Source organism: Myotis daubentonii, chromosome 12, assembly GCF_963259705.1.
Source record: "Myotis daubentonii chromosome 12, mMyoDau2.1, whole genome shotgun sequence".
NCBI classification, from domain to species: domain Eukaryota; kingdom Metazoa; phylum Chordata; class Mammalia; order Chiroptera; family Vespertilionidae; genus Myotis; species Myotis daubentonii.
In genome coordinates, this window is record NC_081851.1 from 73009553 (window position 1) to 73029668 (window position 20116).

At 42.4% G+C, this 20116-nt stretch overlaps 1 protein-coding gene across 1 annotated transcript; it reads left to right on the plus strand.

The window, feature by feature from the left end:
* Positions 1-986: 986 nt before the first annotated feature.
* On the plus strand, positions 987-19095 carry LAPTM4A (lysosomal protein transmembrane 4 alpha). Its single transcript, XM_059660482.1, has 7 exons — positions 987-1243; positions 11318-11438; positions 14001-14077; positions 14183-14305; positions 16717-16812; positions 17309-17407; positions 18474-19095. Exons 1-7 carry the CDS (start codon positions 1133-1135, stop codon positions 18546-18548), a joined length of 702 nt encoding a protein of 233 aa, XP_059516465.1. The 5' UTR covers positions 987-1132; the 3' UTR covers positions 18549-19095.
* The last annotated feature ends 1021 nt before the right edge of the window (positions 19096-20116 follow it).

The following is a 20116-nucleotide window of genomic DNA, read 5'->3' on the forward strand; positions in this document are numbered from 1 at the left end:
ATTAGAACATGGTTAAAGCAGAATTTAAGTACCCACTTATATTACTGATCCAGGAATAGGAAATGAATTTACAAATAGATGCAAAACAGCTTTTTCCAAGGAGGGGGGCGATTCAATGTGAAGTTCAGTGGGCACAGGTATTTTGTTTTGCTCTCAGGTATCCACAATGTAGAGCTGCACAGAGCTCCACAAAGACGGAGATCCCCCTTAGGATCAGATTACCGGGAAGGTGAGCCAGTAGGGAAGACACCCAGTGAACTTATGGTCCATTTCAACGTGCTTACAATTTTCCCTACAAAAATCACTCTGATGAGCTGTAAACATCCGGCACCCACGCAGGTCTCTCCCTTTATCTTTGTTGTATTTTCCTCATTAGTCTCCATCCTCTTGCCTCTGCGTTGCCTTTGGCAGGGCTCCATGGTGTTTCTTTGCTCCCACCACCGGGGCTCAGGGTGAGCGCCAAGGGGTACCAAATCTGTGCCCCTGCAGGAAATCAATCTCCGCCCGAGCAGGGGGCGGGCTCAAGCTCGGGGTAGCCCCGCCCACCCTCCACAGGCCCCGATAATGGCAGCGCGCCAAGGTCACGTGAGCAGCCGCCCTCCCGTGACGCTTCCGAAGCAGGACGTGGCAATGACGTCACTCAGAAAAGTCCTTCGACCCTTTCTGCCGGCTACCCATCCCGTCTCCCCCTTTCCCTATTCAGTGCCTTTTTTCTCGCCGCTCTCGTCTCGGAGACGGTAACCTACCGGGCTACACCCAACCCTAATACCCTAGGCCTCCGAGCCAGCCAGCCCTTACCCTCCCTTAAGAGCTGAGGCTAGCTGCACTTCTGTTTGGGCATGACGTCTTGTCAATATCCAAGCTGCTCCAATCAGAGGTCGAGTCCACCGAGCTTTCCGCTCTCCTATTGGTCCGTGTGGGGGGGAGGCGGGGAAAGAAGGTGTAGCCCGAGGTCGCCCGAGGGCGGCGCTCGGCCCTCAGTGCGCAGGCGCTGGCTGGGGCCCGGACCGGGGGCGGGCTTGAAGACGCGTCGTTGGGTTTTGGACGCAGCGACAGAGCTCGCTGGGTTCCTCCGTCGAGCGGAAAGCTTTTGTCCGGGTCCCGGCCGAGAACGAGGCCCGCGAGATTCCCAATGGTGTCCATGACTTTCAAGCGGAGCCGCAGCGACCGGTTCTACAGCACCCGGTGCTGCGGCTGTTGCCATGTCCGCACCGGGACGATCATCCTGGGGACCTGGTACATGGTGAGGACGGGCGGGCCGGGGGCCGGGGCCCTGGGGGTGGGGGAGGAATGCGCATGGGCGGGAGGCTGGAGATCCCAGTGGGAGAGGAGGAGAGTGCTCACTGGGAGGGGTGGGACCGAAAACGGGGTGTTGGGTGGGGCGGCCAGGCCTAGAGGAGCTTCTTTGCGGGCGCCCTAACTTTGCGGGAGGGGGCGGTGTCCAGGAACCCGAGGGGCGGGGGTGGGGATGGGGAGACGGTTCCTTGGCCAGGATTTGAGCAGCGGGGCCGGGCCGGGCCGGGCCGGGCGGAGGCGGTGCGGGCCGAGGGGGAGGAGGGAATGAGGGTGTTGTGTTTTGATGGGAAGTTCTGGAAATTACCAGGTTTCAGCATTTTCTGTACTTCCTTGGTCTGCAAGCCGCCCCCTCCCCCGGCGCCCTCCCTGCTCCCTGCTCCCTGGGATTTTTCTCCCGGACGAAACGGGGAGGAGCGGGTCTAAATAAATGCAGCCTGGCATCCACGATCGGTTTTGCCCGCGTCGCCGGGAAAGGAGCAGCTGGCGCCTGCATCTGGCTCCGGGCCTCGTTTGCAGGGAGGAGTTGGGGACCTCGGCTGGAGGCCTCGTGTCGTCGGGGCCCGCACCGGAGCCTCGCGTTTCGTTAGGAGACGGTTCCGAGAGCCTCTTCGGTGCTGGCCACGGGCGCCGCGACCCCCTGGACAGAGACCTGTGTCGTCACGCGTCAGGGCCAAGTGGCTTGATGGTTCCCTCCCAATGCTTCCTTACGTCATCGCCAGGATGCGTGTATGTGGGAGCTGGTTTGCCCGTGACTTCGCAATAGGTGTCGCGTTTAGGTCGTTTTGGGGTCGTGACGACTTCACAGGGGCTTTGAACAGACTTCTCATATGGGCGACGTGGCCACTTTCCCTGATGTCTTCGTGATTGTGTGTGTGTGTGTGTGTGTGTGGCATTGTTTCTGATAACAAGTTCAAGAGGGGGAGAGCTTTATCACAGACATTCTTTCTGCCTGTCTCTGTTCTCATCACTTCCCTACCCAGTGCCTTGGAGTCATTACTGTTTGGACAAACACCAGATGAGCACCATCTTCACTTAGGCGGATAGTGTTTCATGCCCGCCCCTCCTCCCCCGCATCTGATCTACACATTATTCCTGACTGCCCTGTTTTTGTTTGCTTATTTTTTTTTTTTACAGCCTTGCTTCATTAGGAACGCTAGAAACAACAACAAAACGTGAAAGTGTAGGCTTATTTGCTTGTTTCCAAGAAATATTTCCTGTAGTTTTCTATGCAGAAACATTTTCCTGGTGTAGTTCTATCCCATTCCCCTGAAAAGGCTCCTTTCTAGTTCTGTATTTTAACTGATGGGTCATATTGGACATCGATCGGTTAATGGCAATAGGAGCCGTTGTGTTTCTAACTTTCTTTTATTCCTAACCCATTTGCTAAGGGTATGGGTCTTTCATTTCCTTTGTTTGCCTTGAACTCTGCCTTCGCTCCCTAAAAGGATCATTGCAGTCTTTAGGGTCCTCAAACCTCTTACCCACCCTGCCTCCCTCACCCCTAGAGGATGACCTCTCCCTCCTGCTTTAACTGAGAATGAGTGTCTGGTGGTCCAGTACTCTTGCCTGCAAACCCAACCTTCCTTTTTCTCAGTGCCTTTCCCTTCACGGAACAAAGGATTTCCAGCTTCTCCAGAATAAATAACCACCACCCCAGTTTCAACCATCTGAATGTAATTGGCTGTTTTTCTTTCCAAGGCATATTAACATTTTTATTTATTTATTTTTTAGAGAAAGAGGAAGGGGTGGGGGCCGAGAGAGGGAGGGAAAGACTGAGGGAGGGGGGATGGGGGAGAGAGAGAGAGAGAGAGAGAGAGAGAGAGAGAGAGAGAGAGAGAAAGGAGAGAGGAAGAAAGAAAGAAAGAAAGAAACATCGATTTGTTGTCCCACTTACTTACGCATTCGTTGGTTGATTCTTGTATGTGCCCTGACCCCCTGACAGGGGATCAAACCCACGACCTTAGTGTATCCAGACGATGGCTCTATCCTACTGAGCTACCCAGCCAGGACCCAAGGCAGATGTTTGTTTTTTTTTTAATGCTATGGGGTCAGTTCATAAAAACGAAAGGAATAGCAGGGAAAAGTGGGAGCTAAAACAGCAAAACTCAAAATGCATTTATTCGCCCAAAATAGGGAATGAGGAGTTTAAATCTCTTTTTCTCTGGAAGTACTTGATGTGTAAATATTTCACATATCTCCCTTTTCCTGTGCTTGAGCCATAGCTGTTTTTACTTTGCATGGACTTTTCTGGTTAATAGAATATTATATTGGTTATATTATAAATGGTTATATTTAATATAACCATTAATAACTTTGAAATAAAAAAAAGCTATACTTATGTAAAGGAGTCCGGCTGGGGTGAGGGCCAGAAAGGAATCCAGCTTGAGGAAACCTGTCTTCACTTCTCACCTGCTTAACCATTTGCACGCCATAAGTATCTATAGACACAAGAAACGGACCTTTTTTAATTAAATTCACAATATGGTGGCAGTTAACTGGTTAAATCAATTTTACATTAAGAGATTTATTGACCATCTAGAGTGGAAAAGTCTGGTGGATGTACAAAAAGAGTTAAGTCACTGGGACCATATGTCATTGATCTTTCTATTGGCATTACCTGCCACATAGAGGCTCTCTCAAGTGTTTCTTGGCTTGAACGTGGCATCTGCCCCCAAGACTTTTATGGTATTACAAAGAACTTCGGAGCACATACACAAAAATGAAACTCAGGGTACATCAATAAGGGGGGGTGGGGTGAAAAAGTTAGCAGATTCTAATCAGATTAAAGATTGGAAAAGGCTGTTGGTTTTCGTTACAGTATTGCTGGTGACTTTTAAAAGTGTGGCTTTTAGTAGGGGAGGCATATAGCATTTAGAAATCAAGACCAGTTAGAGAAAAGTGTAATAAAATATCTCTAAACAAAGGATTTGTCCTAACAGTGCATTTTGTTGCCAGAAGCTCCTTTACTAAGGATGGAGGAAAAACATGGAAATGAGTTAGGTGGAATGTCGCGTCCCTCTCCAGCCGCCTGGCCATGTACTCGCCTCGATTCCAGGGGGAGAATATTTATGACCCTGTTTAGGTTGCCTCTGTACTGTCTGGAACCTCCCACCTCCTGGGCCCAGGCGCCATATCAGTGACTATCCGATACTGTGCCTTTGCTTTCTAGCGACTGTTTCTACTGGTCTGGAGTAAAGAGACTGTAATACTATATACTAAAGTATTAATCGTGTGGCACTAAATAGTGCAGGAGGATATGGAGAAGCCAGAGCCACTTACAGCTTGAAGTGCTAGTCTTTGGCATTTTAGATGGGAATGAAGCATGCCTGACTTAAAACTGGGTTAAGTAATATAAGAAATTTTAGAATGAGCTCCAGTTTAAATTCTGGCATTTCTGAAATTGTTTTCTCTATCATTTGTTAAAGAATTTGAAGACAGATTATTTTAAACAATAGTTTCTTACGTGGTATATTTTCTGTGTAATATTTATTGAATGATTGAAATGGGCACTCATTTCTGCTGCAAGGAGGTGTCCTCCATTGTTGTTAATGGTGTACTACAAGAATGCATTTTTTTGTTTTTTTAAAAAATATTTTTATTGATTTCAGAGTGGAAGGGAGAGGGAGAGAGATAGAAACATCAGTGATTAGAATCATCTGCCTCCTGCACACCCCCTATTGGGTACCGAGCCCACAACCCGGGCATGTGCCCTTAACCGGGAATTGAACCCGGGACCTTTCAGTCTGCAGGCAGATCCACTGAACCAAACCAGCTAGGGCCAAGAATGCATTTTGACCATTTGGAATAATTTTAGGTCTGGGAAAGATTTAATATGTGGCTTTTTTTTTTCATTTGACAACAATTTATTTTGAAATTATTCATCTTTCTCTGGGAAGGGGTGAACCCTATTGTCTGTTTAATGTGTGGCTGATTTTGCATGAGTGCCTCAAACATAACCAATCTAAAGTTAGGTCGCTGGGCGAGAAGTGAAGACAGGTTTCCTCAAGCTAGATTCCTTTCTGGCCCTCACCCCGGCGGGACTCCTTTACATAAGTATAGCTTGTTTTTATTTCAAAGTTATTATCTTTCCTCAAACACATTGTTCTGTGCTATTTATTTTCCCTGAAATGTTGTTCTTCTCCCAACTCTTAAAAAAACTTTATGAAGGAAAATTTCAAATGTACAAAAATAGTGAAGTAGTATAGAAATCACCCAGTTTCAACCATTAACATTTTGCCAGTTTGGTTAATTTTTTAAGGGTTAGCTCAAATGTTTCTTGGTGGAAACTTTCCTTGCGTCCCAGCTGGAGGGATCTGGTTTTCTCACTGTGCACCTGGAAAAGTTTCTGCATCTCTTAAATTTACTTTTTTGTTAATCCTCACCCAAGGATATTTTTCTCATTTTTTTCTTTTTTATTATAGAGAGTGGGAGGGGGGTAAGGGGGAGAGAGAGAGAGGAGAGAAGAGAGAGAGAGAGAAACAGAAACATCGAAGTGAGAGAGACACATCTATTGGTTGCCTCCTGCATGGGCCCTGATTGTACTGGGCTTCAAACCTGCAACCAAGGTAGGTGCCCTTGACCAGGAATTGAACCGAGACCCTTTGGTGCACTCTAACCACTGAGCATGCCAGCCAAGGCTAGACATTTTTTAAATGAATTGTCTCCTACAAAAAACAGGAGGTATAACTCATTAGTAACTGCATAATAAGGGTAAAAAACAACAAAAACATATACATTTATTATAATTTAAATTCTCTATAAAATTTTTAAAATTTTCTATTTTATTTTGATTGAATTTATTGGGATGACATTGATTAATATAATTATAAAGGTTTTAGGTGTACAATTCTATAACATCATCTGTACATTGTATTGTGTGTTCATCACCCCAGGTTTCCTTCTGTTAATATTCTCCCTTTACCCTCTCCAACCTCCCTCCACCCCCTTTCCCTCCGATAGTCACCATACTGTTGTCTGTGAGGTTTGTTTGTTGGTTGGTTGGTTTTTGCTTAATCCCTCCATGAATTAAAATGTTAAAGATAGTTAATTTTGATCTTTATCTGATGACAGTTCTTTGCTGACTTGGCTCCCTGTGGATTCCCCCTTTCTTTGCCTATGAGACCCTATTGGGATGCCTTGAAGCAAACACATTGTTTTAATTATAGTCTCCACAGATATTGGGTTGTGGCAAAATATGCTGTGGGAACAGTCAAGAATAATAATTAAAAAACAAAAACCAGTCCACAAAAGAATCTTCTGGGCTGAGTGAGGCAATGAAATGAGAAAGCAAAGGGCTGCTTCCATGGCCTGATACTGTTTCACATTTCTGGTTTTTGTTGTTCTTGTTTGTATATAAGTTGTGAAAAAGGCTTTCACATATAAACTGCTTGGGCCAGGCTGGCTCAGTTGGCTGGGCATCATCCTGTGTACCAAAGGCTCTCGATTTTGATTCCAGGTCAGGGCACGTGCCTGAGTTTTGGGCCCAATCCCCGGTGGGGGGCATTTCTCATCTATGTTTTTCTCTCTCTAAAAATGAGATAATATTTTTTGACCCACTAAATTTATAGTACCATCACCACATTGAGTGGTGTGTCTATTGCCCATGGTGTTAACGTATTTGCATAGTTGCTGCATTCTGTACCTTTCCATAATTCTACATTTAGAAATGAATTATTTTAATTACATTTTTGTTAATTTTCTTTGTTAAGTATAATAAAGGGAAAATGAATTGGGAATAAATATTCTGGAATTGTACATATTTGCTATTTTCAGAGAAATTTTCTATCGCTAGACTATAAAATTAGTTTTATGTATTTTTTGAAAAATGCTACATGGAACTTAGAAATATCAACTGAAATCAAGTGAATTGCCTGTATTTAAGCACAGGAGGGGTGTGCAGTGGTGAATTTTTTAAGGTCACAAGGATGGGTTTCCAGGCTAGTAGTTTAAAATGTAACTTGGGGTTCTAATGAAATATGGTGACTTAATGGAATATAATTAACTCAATGAAGATTTGAAAAATTGTGTGTGTTTTTAATGAAGTAGCACTGAAATTTATTTTACCATTTCTTGGTCATTTTGATTAGACCCATGATTTGTTTTATTATTCAGGGGTATGACTCACACTGAAATGAAATTTGAGGTGTCATTAATACTAGAAGATAGTAGATGATTGTGATTTATCCATGGAAGAGAAGAAAAGACTTTTTTTGTTGTTAATCCTCACCTGAGCATATTTTTTCCATTGATTTTCAGAGAAAGTGGAAGGGAGGGACGGGGAGGGGGGGGGGGAGAGAGAGAGAGAGAGAGAGAGAGAGAGAGAGAGAGAGAGAGAGAGAGAGAGGGAGAGAGAGGGAGAGAGAGAGAAACATTGATGTGAGAGAGAGTTATCCATTGGTTGACTCCTGAACTCACTTGAACCAGGGTGGGGAAACGAACCTGCAACCCAGGTACGTGCCCTTGAGTGGAAATCGAACCAGAGACCCTTTCGTGTGAGAGCCATGCCAGCCAGGGTAACAAAAGACATTTTAATAAATTCTGTATGTGATAAAAAGATTTAAAAAGGGAAAATTAAACTTCTAAATATTTTGGATGTGTCATGTCTTTAATTTAATATTTGAGTTTGCATGTTTTTCTTGCTATAAGAATCATTTTCCCTGCAGAGCTTTTTAGCTATGAGTATGTTGTGTTTAGCAACGAGTTGGCTGAATTGATTCCAAGCTTACTTTCTTAAACAGAATATTTAACTTTAGTAGATGTATCTGATTATTCCATAATTAATGCATCTAATCATATTAACTCATATGTTTATGCCATATGCACTGGGAACACCCATTGCAATGAAAATGGACTATGGAAAAATCAGCCTTCAGCTGGGAGCCATCTTGCAAATATGATTTTCCCTTGTAAGGCCTCTCCAGAGTTGGAGGATAAAGTACCTTGCCTTTGAGCAGTGCAAGGAAAAAGGCATGTTACTGAACATTTATTTGGAGAGTAAAGTATAAATATTTTATAGCCTTAGGTAACCGTTTGTTTTGGAAAGACCTATAGTGCTAAGAAGCAGGCTGTCTTAAAAAGAGCCAGATTTGTATTCTAGCTCCATCCTCTGTCAGCTCAGTGAACTTACACAAATTATTTTGCCTTTGTGAACCTTAGTTTCCTCATTTGCAAATGGACTTTAGTAATATTTACTTCACTTAATAAAGTGAAGTGATACACATCAGAATACTTGGTATATAGTATATCTTCAGAAATATTAGTGGATTGTGTATTTGATATTGTGACGCTGTTTAGATCACCTAGCCTTATCTTAAAGATAAAGACTTGGGCTGCTCGTCTTAGAGACTGTGTAATGACTGATAAACACCTCTAGGAAAATGTAAGTGCCGATAAAACTGTTATTTATCATTCAGGGTGGACAGGAAAGCTACATAATACAGTTTGTTTAAAATTCTGATGATAGTCTTATTTGGTTTGGTTTGGCTCAGTAATTGGAGCCTCAGAATGGTCACAGGTTCGATTCAGGCCAAGGGCACGTACCTTGGTTTCAGGTTGGACCTCTGGCTGTGGTCAGGGTGCATGCGGGAGGCAACCAATTGATGTGTCTCTCTCACATCGATGTTTCTCTCTCTGCCGGGGCTACCAGCAGCCCCTGAATGGCGGATGAACAGATTACTCCCCTCCGACACAGTTTCACTGTGGGGGAGAGGGCTGAGGGACAGCCTGGTGACGGAGCCAGGCCTCCTCGATTGCCTGCCTCATTAGCCTTTATTGGATTTTTTATCTGTAGATACAACCAGTAGGGTGAGTAATCTTGGGAGGACACATGTGTTTACACTGTCCTCTAGGCAAGGGCATCCAGGGATTAAGATTAAGGATTCCAGTATACACCCGGGGGTCTGCCGGTGCACAGACATGTTTGGAAAGGTCGGGGAATAATCAGGGGTGCCACCTGTGATACTTCCCTAAGTCTCCCCTAAGTCGGAATTCCGATAAAACAGGGCAGGCGGCCTTCCACACACCTCTCTTTTATCAGCATGTCCTCCTTACAGCTTTCCAACCAGTCTCCCCAACATCTGTCCGTCTCTCACCCTCCCTTCCACTGTCTACAGATCAACAGACCTGGGTGGGAATTAGCAACAGCAGACATTTCTGATGATAAGGCTCAGACATTCCTGGAAAGTATCAAATGTTCAGATTTTCAAAAGGGGAGAAGGTCAGATTCTGTGAACTCGAGATAAGAAAGCCTGAGTCCAATTCTAGGTGCGATTTTTTTTCAATGAAATCATTAGTACCAGTGTGAGCACTTAAAGGGCATGGTGCCTCCTGGGATACTGCAGGGACTCACAACTAGAGGCATGAATATTTCCTTTTTAAATGGAGTTACAACCCTCCCATGCCACTCCGGAAAATTTACCAGATAATTATGAAGGGATTTCAGCAAGATGTTTGACAAGGTCTCAAGATGTTCCTCTGGATCAGATAAAGAATTTTACTCAAACGTTATTGATTAATGGGAAGAGGACAGCCTCTGGCAGCCGTTTCACAGATGGAAGTACTGATTACATGCTGATTATATTTTCAAACGCAGGATGCAAAGATAGAGGAAATCCGTATGGTATCAGAATCTAGATTGAGAAAAGTCTTAACAGGCAAGAGTGTGATAAGATAAAATTCGCTTGTAACTGTATGAGGGCTTATGCTTGGGCCTCTGAATGTAACTGTACAGGTTCAGATGGCAGTTTAGTGGGATCAAGTGTGAAAAAGAGTTAGGGGTTTTAGGCAGTTACTCCCCTATAACATTCAAAACATTTAGGAGGCCAGTGCGATTTCAGGCTGCATTAACTGAAATTTGTCAGCTGGGACCCCTGTGTTCTCTCCAGGCCCATCTTAGCTCACTTAAATAGTGTGTCCAGCGAACTGGAGCCTGTGTGTAGAGGAGAGCAAAGGGGAGTTAGTGACGTAGCTGGCAGAATGCTTGTGAGAGAAGCAGTGTAAGAACCTGAGGGTTCGCACTGGAGAAGACATGTTTGGAGGCACATGTCAGCTGTCCGTAGGTGCTAGCGGAGCAGATTCTCAAAGGGTAGAATTAAGACTAGTATGTGAAGTGACATAGTCAAAATCTTGGAAAGTCTTTAAAGCATTTAGTCAAGAGGAAATAGTTCTCTATCACTGGATAGGAAATATTGTGGAGGGGTTTTAAGCTTTTCTGATAGCTCATTATACGTTTACCCGATGGCTGTTACATTATCTAATGGATAAGTATATTGGATGAACTAGCTTCTTCAACACCAGACGTCTAAAGATGTGACTCGAACGATTTGTAATGGTCCCTTATGTTTAATTGTTGCCCTGTTTTAGTTTGTTGTATTGAATCAAATCAATCATCTTTTCTTGGAAACAGATAAGTTTATACTTTAACTTTATCATATATTTAAAACTATTCTTATAATGGTATTGCATATTATTTTATCTCACAGGTAGACTCCAATTATATATCTTTCTTACTTCAAGTAAAACAATTTTAAATATGGGAAGACCTTTGAAGGTTGCTGCAAACTGCTTCCTGATTAATAATCTATATATATAAAAGCCTAAGTGACCATTACGACAGAACAACTGGTTGACCAGTTGCTATGATGCACACTGACCACCAGGGGGCAGACGGTCAACACAGGAGCTGCCCCCTGGTGGTCAGTGCACTTCTACAGGGGGAGCATCTCTCAGCCAGAAGCCGGGCTCAGGCTGGTGAGCGCAGCTGCGGCAGCAGGAGCCTCTACTGAGTGGAGGCAGCAGGCAGCAGGTGCAGTGGGCTGGGATGAGCACAAGTGAGGTGGTGCCTGGCCTGGTTCTGGCTCCTCCCGGGCCACCTGCCGCTTGGTGCACTACTATATCCCCTGAGGGGCCCCAGATTGTGAGAGAGAGCAGGCCGGGCTGAGGGACATTCGCCCCCCACCCCCTCAGTGGCAGAATTTCGTGCTCTGGGCCTCTAGTATAATTGATAAAAATTTATCTTCCATAGGTGGTAAACCTGTTGATGGCAATTTTGCTGACTGTGGAGGTAACTCATCCAAACTCAATGCCCTCTGTCAACATTCAGTATGAAGTCATTGGCAATTACTATTCATCTGAGAGAATGACAGGTATGTTTTTAGATGAAAATATCCCCTGCTAATTACACACACACACACACATTATTTGGAAGAGAATTAATTCTGTTTAAGTTATTCAACTTGCTGAGGCAGAAAAGTGTTTTGTGGGTTTTTCAAAGATACTCAGGATTATAATTGAGCAGTTCTAGCCAGAAAATGTAATGGCAGAAATGGTATTTTATACTTTGACTCCTGTTTTGGTGTTGTGGAGATCAGAGGGAAAGAAGGCATTACAAAAAAACTGAGCCTTTGAGGGTCAGCTGACAAGTGTAGCAGAGGATGGGAGATTTGCTCATGGAACAAAAAGACTTACAGTAAATATAAAGTAGGAATTATTTGAATATTTGGTGATATCTTTTGCTTAGGGTCACTATTCTAAATATATTTCTGTTTGGATGAAAAAAGACTTGACATTAGAGTTAAAAATAGAGGAACCCTAGCACATTTCCTAGATACTACCTTTTTAAACCTACACATTTCCTGATAGCAGTATTTTTGTTTAGCTTCCTCTACGGTTCAGGTGCAGAAAAGTTGTAGTTTTATATTATTATAAATTATGTTAGAAATTTAATATTTGAGCAGGAAATTATGCCTCAGACTTTTCAGTGTGAATGATTTATGTTGATTTTAAAAAAATTGCGCTTCAGGAGAATGTTCCCAATTCACTGTATATGTTATATATTATATTACAGGATCTTAATGATCATTTTTAAAATTACTAGCTTTTATTATAAAGTTCTGTGCTTGTTACATTTATGACCTGCTCTAATCCATTTATGAGGTTGTTTTAAAAAAAATTTGGTTGTTAATTCAAAGGATTCATTGTCCACGGGGCTGACTTCTGTTTCCGGGAGCAGGTAGTGTTTTGTGGGCATCCGTCACATTTATGAAAGCTCTAACAATTTTCCACACTTTGTGTCTAAGGTGCTTTTTTCAAAAAAGGGTCTCCTGATTGTCTTTTCAAAGTATCGTATAACCCTTTAATTTTGTTGTCAAATGTGATAGAAAAAATACCAAGAACATATTAGAAACAGCCCTTCTGGCATTTGTGTGTGTATGTGTGTTTAGTTGTCTGTCTTTATTTAAAAACCAAGCTAGAACGATAAATAAACTTTAGCTCCTAATGGTCATTTGTGGCATTTATAAAATTTTACTTTAGGTTATAAAATATTACTGAACCTCCTCATGTCAGCCTCTTCCCTGGTCATGTGTGTTTTTCTTAAAATTGAGGTGCAGAAAAAGATTTAGGGTTATTGAGATTCCTGTATGTCTGTACAGCCGCTCCCAGCCTTGGCCAGAGCTCCAGGTGTGAAGTCACAAATTTATTGTATGTTGCCTGAGTATTGTAACTCTCCAGCGAATCAGATGTATTCATTATCAGTTTTTGTTAGTTATAATTCTACAAAAGCCCTTGCTGTTGAGAGAATAGAAAGTACATAGTTCTTGGTCCTGTGATATCTGTGTTTCTTTGGAACAATATGAGGAAGTTGAGAAACAAAACAGACCTGAATATAGTAGAGAAGCCCAGCTGAAGGATGCGGAGCAGGGAGCTTGGGTGTTGGGGTGGGGAAGAGGAGATTAATTAAGGACAGCCTTTAATTTCAGATCATGTATTTTATCTAAGGCACGAGGGGGCATCTGTAGCATTCTGTGTTTAAAATGTCTTTTAAGGAAATACCAGCTTTTACCTTCGGTTGAACCCTGCTCAAATCACAAAACCCAACTTATTCTTTTATATTTTATTCCTGATTCTCCAGGCAAAGCTGATTGTTTCTGCTTCTATTGTAGCACTTGCTACTTTGGATTATAATTTGCTGCTTGCACATCTTAGCCTCTTAGACTCTGGGCAGACATCTGTCTCCCTAGCAGGGTACCTGGTTCATGTGCCATCCTATATAATAAAATCCTAATAGGCTAAGTGTCTGCTCGTCCAGTCGTCTATTCAACCAATCAAAGCGTAATATGTTAATGGTATGCTAAATCCACTCAACTGCTCGCTATGACATGCAGTGACCACCAGGGGGCAGATGCTCTGATCGGTAGGTTAGCGTATTGCTGGGGTCCAGCTAATTGGGACTGAGTGAGATGGGCTGGACACGCCCTGGACCCCTCCCTTGGTCCCTCCCCAGCTGGCCAACCTCCCTGTCTCTCCCCAGTCCTGATTGTGCACCAGTGGGGTCCCTCAGCTTGGCCTGCACTCTCTCACAATCCGGCACCCCCTAGGGGATGTTGGAGAGCCGATTTTGGCCTGATCCCACAGGCCAGGCAGAGGGACCCTACTGGTGCATGAATTTGTGCACTGGGCCTCTCGCCCTTAATAAGTATCAGTGAATTGTAGCAGTTTAACAAACAAGAAAACAAAGGGACTAATTGCTTAAGCTTCATTACTTAAAGCTGAGGCAGATTTTTTTTTTACCCTCTTAGATTTTTTCATAGCCAATTTTGAAAATACTTTGATGTTTGTAAGCTAGCTTTAAAGTGTTATTTTGTCATGAAGAGTTTTGTTCTTTTTGTGTAAGTTGCTTAATTAGATTTTGGTTTTTGTTTTCTTAGATAATGCCTGTGTTCTTTTTGCCGTCTCTGTTCTTATGTTTATAATCAGTTCAATGCTGGTATATGGAGCAATTTCTGTAAGTATCCTATGTTTTCAACTTTTGGACTTTGCTTTTTACTGAACATACTTAGTACTTTCATTTATGTGATGTTGTGGTTGTTATTTTTTTTTTTTTCTTCAGTATCAAGTGGGTTGGCTTATTCCATTCTTCTGTTACCGGCTTTTTGACTTCGTCCTCAGTTGCCTGGTTGCTATCAGTTCTCTCACTTACTTGCCAAGAATCAAAGAATATCTGGATCAATTAGTAAGTGTGTATGCTAATTAAATGTATTTTTTTCCATTTTAAGTAAAATATTTAAATTTAAATTCTTAGTTTTTTCGGCACTATTTTTATTTTAACTGACCCTATTTTTTTAAAGTGTTCTAAAATAATATCACTACTCTTAACTACCATGTTGAAACCAGTAAGATGAAAATAGAATTATCTTCTTACCATACCATTTGGATAGTCAATATTAGAAATCCCTAAAAATGGTTATTATGGAATTTGAGTAGTTCAACTTTTGTTTTGAATAAACTAAAAGTATAATAATTCGACTGTACTTGGCACTCATTAAAGTATTAGCTTTTTATTTTTGCAGGCCTTCATAGCAAATATTTGAGTGCCTATTGTCTGCTCATTCTGTTCTAGGCGAACTGTAGGTGAATGATGTAGCTATAAAGACCCCCCCCCCCAAAAAAAAAAATAAAAAATAAAAAGATAACTTCCCCTTCAAGGAGCAAACCATTTGGGGAGTCAGGACATGAAGACGTTGTCTGTGATAATGAACTAGGGCTGTCACAGCACGGTGGTAGATGAGGAGCTTAAGTGCTGTGTGACAGAGGGGCAGGGAACACTCTGGACCAAAGTAAGGTCTCGAAGGAGGAGTGGGGTCCTGAGAAATGAGAGTTCACTTAAAAAATTCTGCCTTTCAAGAATTTTCACCCCACTTTCAGATTTTCTGCCTAATCCATTTTGCGTACCACCAAATTTATCACTCATTCTAAAAAACATTTGTTGGTTCTTATGTGCAAGGCACTGCTGGATCCTAGGGATGTATCCGTAGAACTTTCTAGTGAAGGAATTGGAAAATTGACAGTTACTGAATTAAAATTGTGATAAAAGCTGTGAAGGAAAAGTGTAGGCTGCTATGTGAGTGGATATCACACAGGTATCAGACCTGAGTTGGGAAGTGAGATTTAATTCCAAGTAGGAATTAAGATAGGGAAAGTGCAAAAGAAAATGTTCCGGGTAAAACAGACACCTTGAAGCAGGAAGGAGCATGGGGGATGGCCAGGGGACGGAAAGCACTGGTGGCTGGCACACAGGAGGAATGGAAGGTAGGAATGTGGCGAGGCTGGAGAGAAGTGGCCTGGTCAGCAGCTTCCTAAACACAGTTCTCTCCGCTGATGTCATCACTGGCTGAAAATGGCAAGCCTTCTGAATAAAGTCATAGCATTTCTCCTATGAGCTGGTTCCATTATGTGTTTCTTCTTTTTATTTAGAGGTGAAGAAAGCTTAAAAAATTGTTTTGTCCCAAGGGAACACTTAGTTTGGGGTTCGTGTGTAGATTTTTCTTTCTTTTTGGTCCTTTGGGATTTCTTTGTGCTACTTTTTTACAAAAATGTGAGATTATTTGTGTTGACATTTCCATTGAAAAAAGTGGTTTAAAAGGATTAAATGAGCTATATAGAAACCCACAAAAATGAAATGTTTACTACTTTTACAGACCAGACCTCACTGTTTTCTCCCTGTTTTGTTCGCTTGGTCTCTCAGCCTGGAAGGGACTTTGTCTGTTGGCCACCTTGTACATCCTAAACTATTCTTTTGTAATGCCCCTCTCCTTGAATCTAGCTCATTGCCTCGCACACAGTAAATGCTAACTAAATATTTGAATACATATAGCTGATCCTTCTCAGTCGAACGTGGTATGCCTGCAGTAAATCATGTGATCCGCCTGGCTTTCTAACCAGGGGCATGCCTTCTTTTGCCCCTCCTAATGAGCAGGGAGACTGACGATTGGCTTTTAGATGAATTATTTTCCCCAGGTAGAACCAAATGGCCCATGGACTTTAGATAAATATCAGCACTTCTTGATTTAGTGATTTTGAAAAGAAAGAAAGTGAGCTCAATTTAGTCTCTTAGGACTCTTCTGAATATTCAAACAAATGTATTTTAAGTGATCAGTCACATGCATTAATGATGAGGCTTTAAAGTACTTTGAGTTAAATTCTGTAAGTTTTTATTAGAATATCAGCTCTGACTTTGGTGCCTTTTGTTTGTAGTTGTGCCATGCTCTTTAGGTTGTCACAGAGGGCAGGTGCTGTGGCTGAATTATAAGTGTGTATGTTTAATAGACTGTTTCTTAGAGCATTTTTAGGTTCACAGCGAAATTGAACAGAAAGTACAGAGTTTCCCACATATCCCCGACTTCCGCCCCCATAACCTCTCTTACTACCCACATCCCTAACCGCAGTGATTCATTTGTGACAGTTGTGAACCTGCATTGACACATCATTATCACCTAAAATCCTTAGTTTTCATTAGGGTTCATTTTTGGTGTACATTCCACACAGGTTTGGGCACATGTATAATGACATGTATTCATCAGAATAGTTTCACTGCCCTAGAAATCCTCTCTGCTCTGCCTCTTCATCCCGCCTTTTTTTTTATAGCCTGATTTTCCCTATAAAGATGACCTCCTGGCATTGGACTCCAGCTGCCTCCTGTTCATTGTTCTTGCATTCTTCGTCTTATTCATCATTTTTAAGGTGAGTTGCTGACTAAATATTTGGGGGGCCAGGTAGACTGTGACACTGTCCATCTAAACACTGTTGCCTTGTCTTCCTACAGTTCACAGTAAGTGACTGTTCATTCTGAGACAGCAGAAGAGAGAGCTTTCAGGGAATGTCCTCCCTCTTGTTTCCAGATAATGGAAATGCCAGGATCCTTATTAAGGATTGTCATGTTTTTAGAAGTGGTTCATGATTTGGATTGAAAATTGTTAAAATTTCCAAGGTTCAGAAACAGAGTTTCTTCTGCAGCACAATGGTTATCAGACTTGATACCCAAAATCTGGTTTTTCTGTAAAATGATAATAAAATTTGTGACATTTAAGTGAGAGCAAGTGGATCTAGGGCTTGGCCTGTGCGTGTCAGTTTCCTTCTCCATGGAGAACGGTGGGGGGAAGCATTAGAAGTCCCCTTAGTTTAGAACAGGTTGTCTGTTGACTTCCAGCATATGTAAATTTTACTTTTATTCATTTAGGCTTATCTAATCAACTGTGTTTGGAACTGCTATAAATACATCAACAACAGGAACACGCCAGAGATTGCTGTGTACCCTGCCTTCGAAGCACCTCCTCAGGTGAATGACCTCTAATATACTGAAACTTCACCAGCCATATTGATTCTTCTCAAGACCTGGGTCTTGACTTTCTCTGCAGAGTCACGCTGTGGTTTAGGGCATGAATAGCTTCAATCCACAAGACTGAGCATTTCCCAGTTGGAATCCTGGGTACATGGATGAAAGGCAGCCTGCACTGCCCGTCTTCCTCAGTTTGGCTGTTAGGTTTGATTCCTAAGTGCTTCCTAAGAGTATTGCATTTTGGGGGGAGAGTAGGCAGGAAACAGCAGTGTGACCCATGCTAGGCTTGTGGGTTCTGGAACTTTTGAGAATGGAGGTACCATCAGTTGTGTTGCTTTCACAAAACATGCATACGACCCAAAGGAGACGCTGACTGTCTGTGGGGAGATGCCTGAATGGGCTCCCCGAGTCTTTTGGGGATGCTCACCTTGCAGGCCCTCTAGTTGCTGCTCTACTCTTTCCAGGTTTTCAACATGTAGAACCTCTGTGGCCCGTGTAGGGCCAGCCTGTCACACTTGGAGTCAGTAGGTTAGAATGCTGCTCTCCTGCATAGATGTGCCCTTTACCCCAGAAGAAATAAGTACCCGATCCTCTGACTGTAGATGAGGATGAAATTCAGGACGCAGCATTTTATTGGAGGCTTCCTTTAGCACCATCACTGGGGCCCTTAATCTAGACCTGCAACCACCTGCGGTGTAGTTGGTACTTGATCAGCCACATGGGAAGGGTGGGAAGAGCAGGGGCACATGCTTCCTGTCCAGGTGTTTGGTAGCCCCCAGGGTTAGTTCAGAGGCAAAATTCTGCCCTTCCTTCCGTCCCTCCTTCCCTCCTGGCCTCCCTCCTCCCTTCATCCCTCTCTAGCATTCTGGATCAGATGTCTCATCTGCATTAAAGGTCCAGGTTACTAGGCATCTCTCCTCCCAGGCCTTGCGTAGCTAACAGTTTCTTCAGCTCTTCTCTGTGGGGTTGTGTGTCCCTTTTTAGGACATAAAATCTGAAAGCTGAATTATTCCAAGTAGGATTTTAAAGGAGAATTAAGTCTGATACAACTTTTTTCTCTCTTCAGTACGTTTTGCCAACCTATGAAATGGCAGTGAAGATGCCTGAAAAAGAACCACCGCCTCCTTACATACCCGCCTGAAGACATCCTGCCTTCGTCAATAAACCCTATACCAGCTTCTTGTCGTGTTTATTTTACAGAATGCTGCAATACAGGGCTCTTCAAACTTGTTTGATATAAACTACATTTTCCTTTGTGTAAGCATTATTTTCAAACACTAACAAGCTTTTGGGACATCTATTAGAAGTCAGTTGTTTTTCTGTTTTGTTAAGTCTATTACATTTTAGTAGTTTTTGAAGACAATCTAGTTAAGCAAGAGCAAAGTGCCATTGTTTGCCTTTAATTGGGGGGTGGGGAGGGGTGCTCTCTACACATTTTCTTTTTTAACTTTGCACTTCCTTTATATAATAGTTTGCATTTTGGCTATTTTGCTGCCCTGGATACTTTCAGGAGGAATGAATAAAATATTCAGGGTGAATGAGTTGGGTATAAGATCTGAAGTTTTCAGCTATGAAAACAGGAAAAATGTATGACGTTTTAACTTGACTATGGAAATGACGGTTGCATGTTTCTAATTTGTATGTTTCCATTTTGTGATAAGATGCTTTAATAAATTTCTTAAAATTTACTGTTGTCATTTTTAAGAAGTCTATTACCCTCTTTTTGGTAGATAAAACCTAACATTTTTCATTATAATAAACTCAGACTGCCATGGATTTTGATACTTTGAGACTACAGTGCAAGATTTTTTTATTATATAATAAGCATATCTTTAATCCAGTGACTCTGAAGTATTATTTAAAGTTATAGGGACTATATATAATGTTAATTTAGGTCATAAATTAACATAAATGGTTTGATAGAAAAATTATGTGGGTTGTGTGGCAAGCTCTGCTTTTATGTTGAGATCATTTAGTTGGGTAATGAGTTCATCAGGAGCAGTTCATGTTGAGATGCATCATTTGACCTCCAGAGTGGAACCAAAGAGAAAGCAGAAGCAAACTGCAGCTTATGGGCGCTGCAGCTAAAGTCCTTTCCTGAAAATATTCCACTTTGCCTCTGGCTGAGAATGCAGCTGTGGTGACAGGCTCATCTAGCTTATAGACAAATACATTGTACATATTTTTAAATGGAATTTGTTGGAGTAACATTGGTTTGCAAAACCATACAGGTTCAGGTGTACAACTCAATAAACATCATCTGCACACTGCGTCGTGTGCCCAACATCTCAAGCAGAGTCTCTCTGTCCCCACTCTCCTACCCCCTTTGCCCACTCTCACCTACCCCCCTCTCCCCACTCCCTTTTCCCTCTGGCTCTCTCCAATCCAGTACTTGTTTGTTGGTTTATTGATGATAACCATTCTGACTGGTGTGAGGTGATACCTCATTGTAGTTTTAATTTCCATCTCTCTGATGATTAGTGATGTTGAGCATTGTGTCATATGTCTTTTGGCCACTGTATGTCCTTTTATGGGCAGTGTCTATTGAGGTCCTTTGCCCATTTTTAAAATTGGATTGTCTGTTTTCCTGGTGTTGAGTTGTGTAAGTTCTTCATATATTTTGGAAATTAACCCCTGATCAGATGTATCACTGGCAAGTTCTCCCATGCAGTGGGTTCCCTTTTTATTTTGTTGATGGTTTCTTTTGCT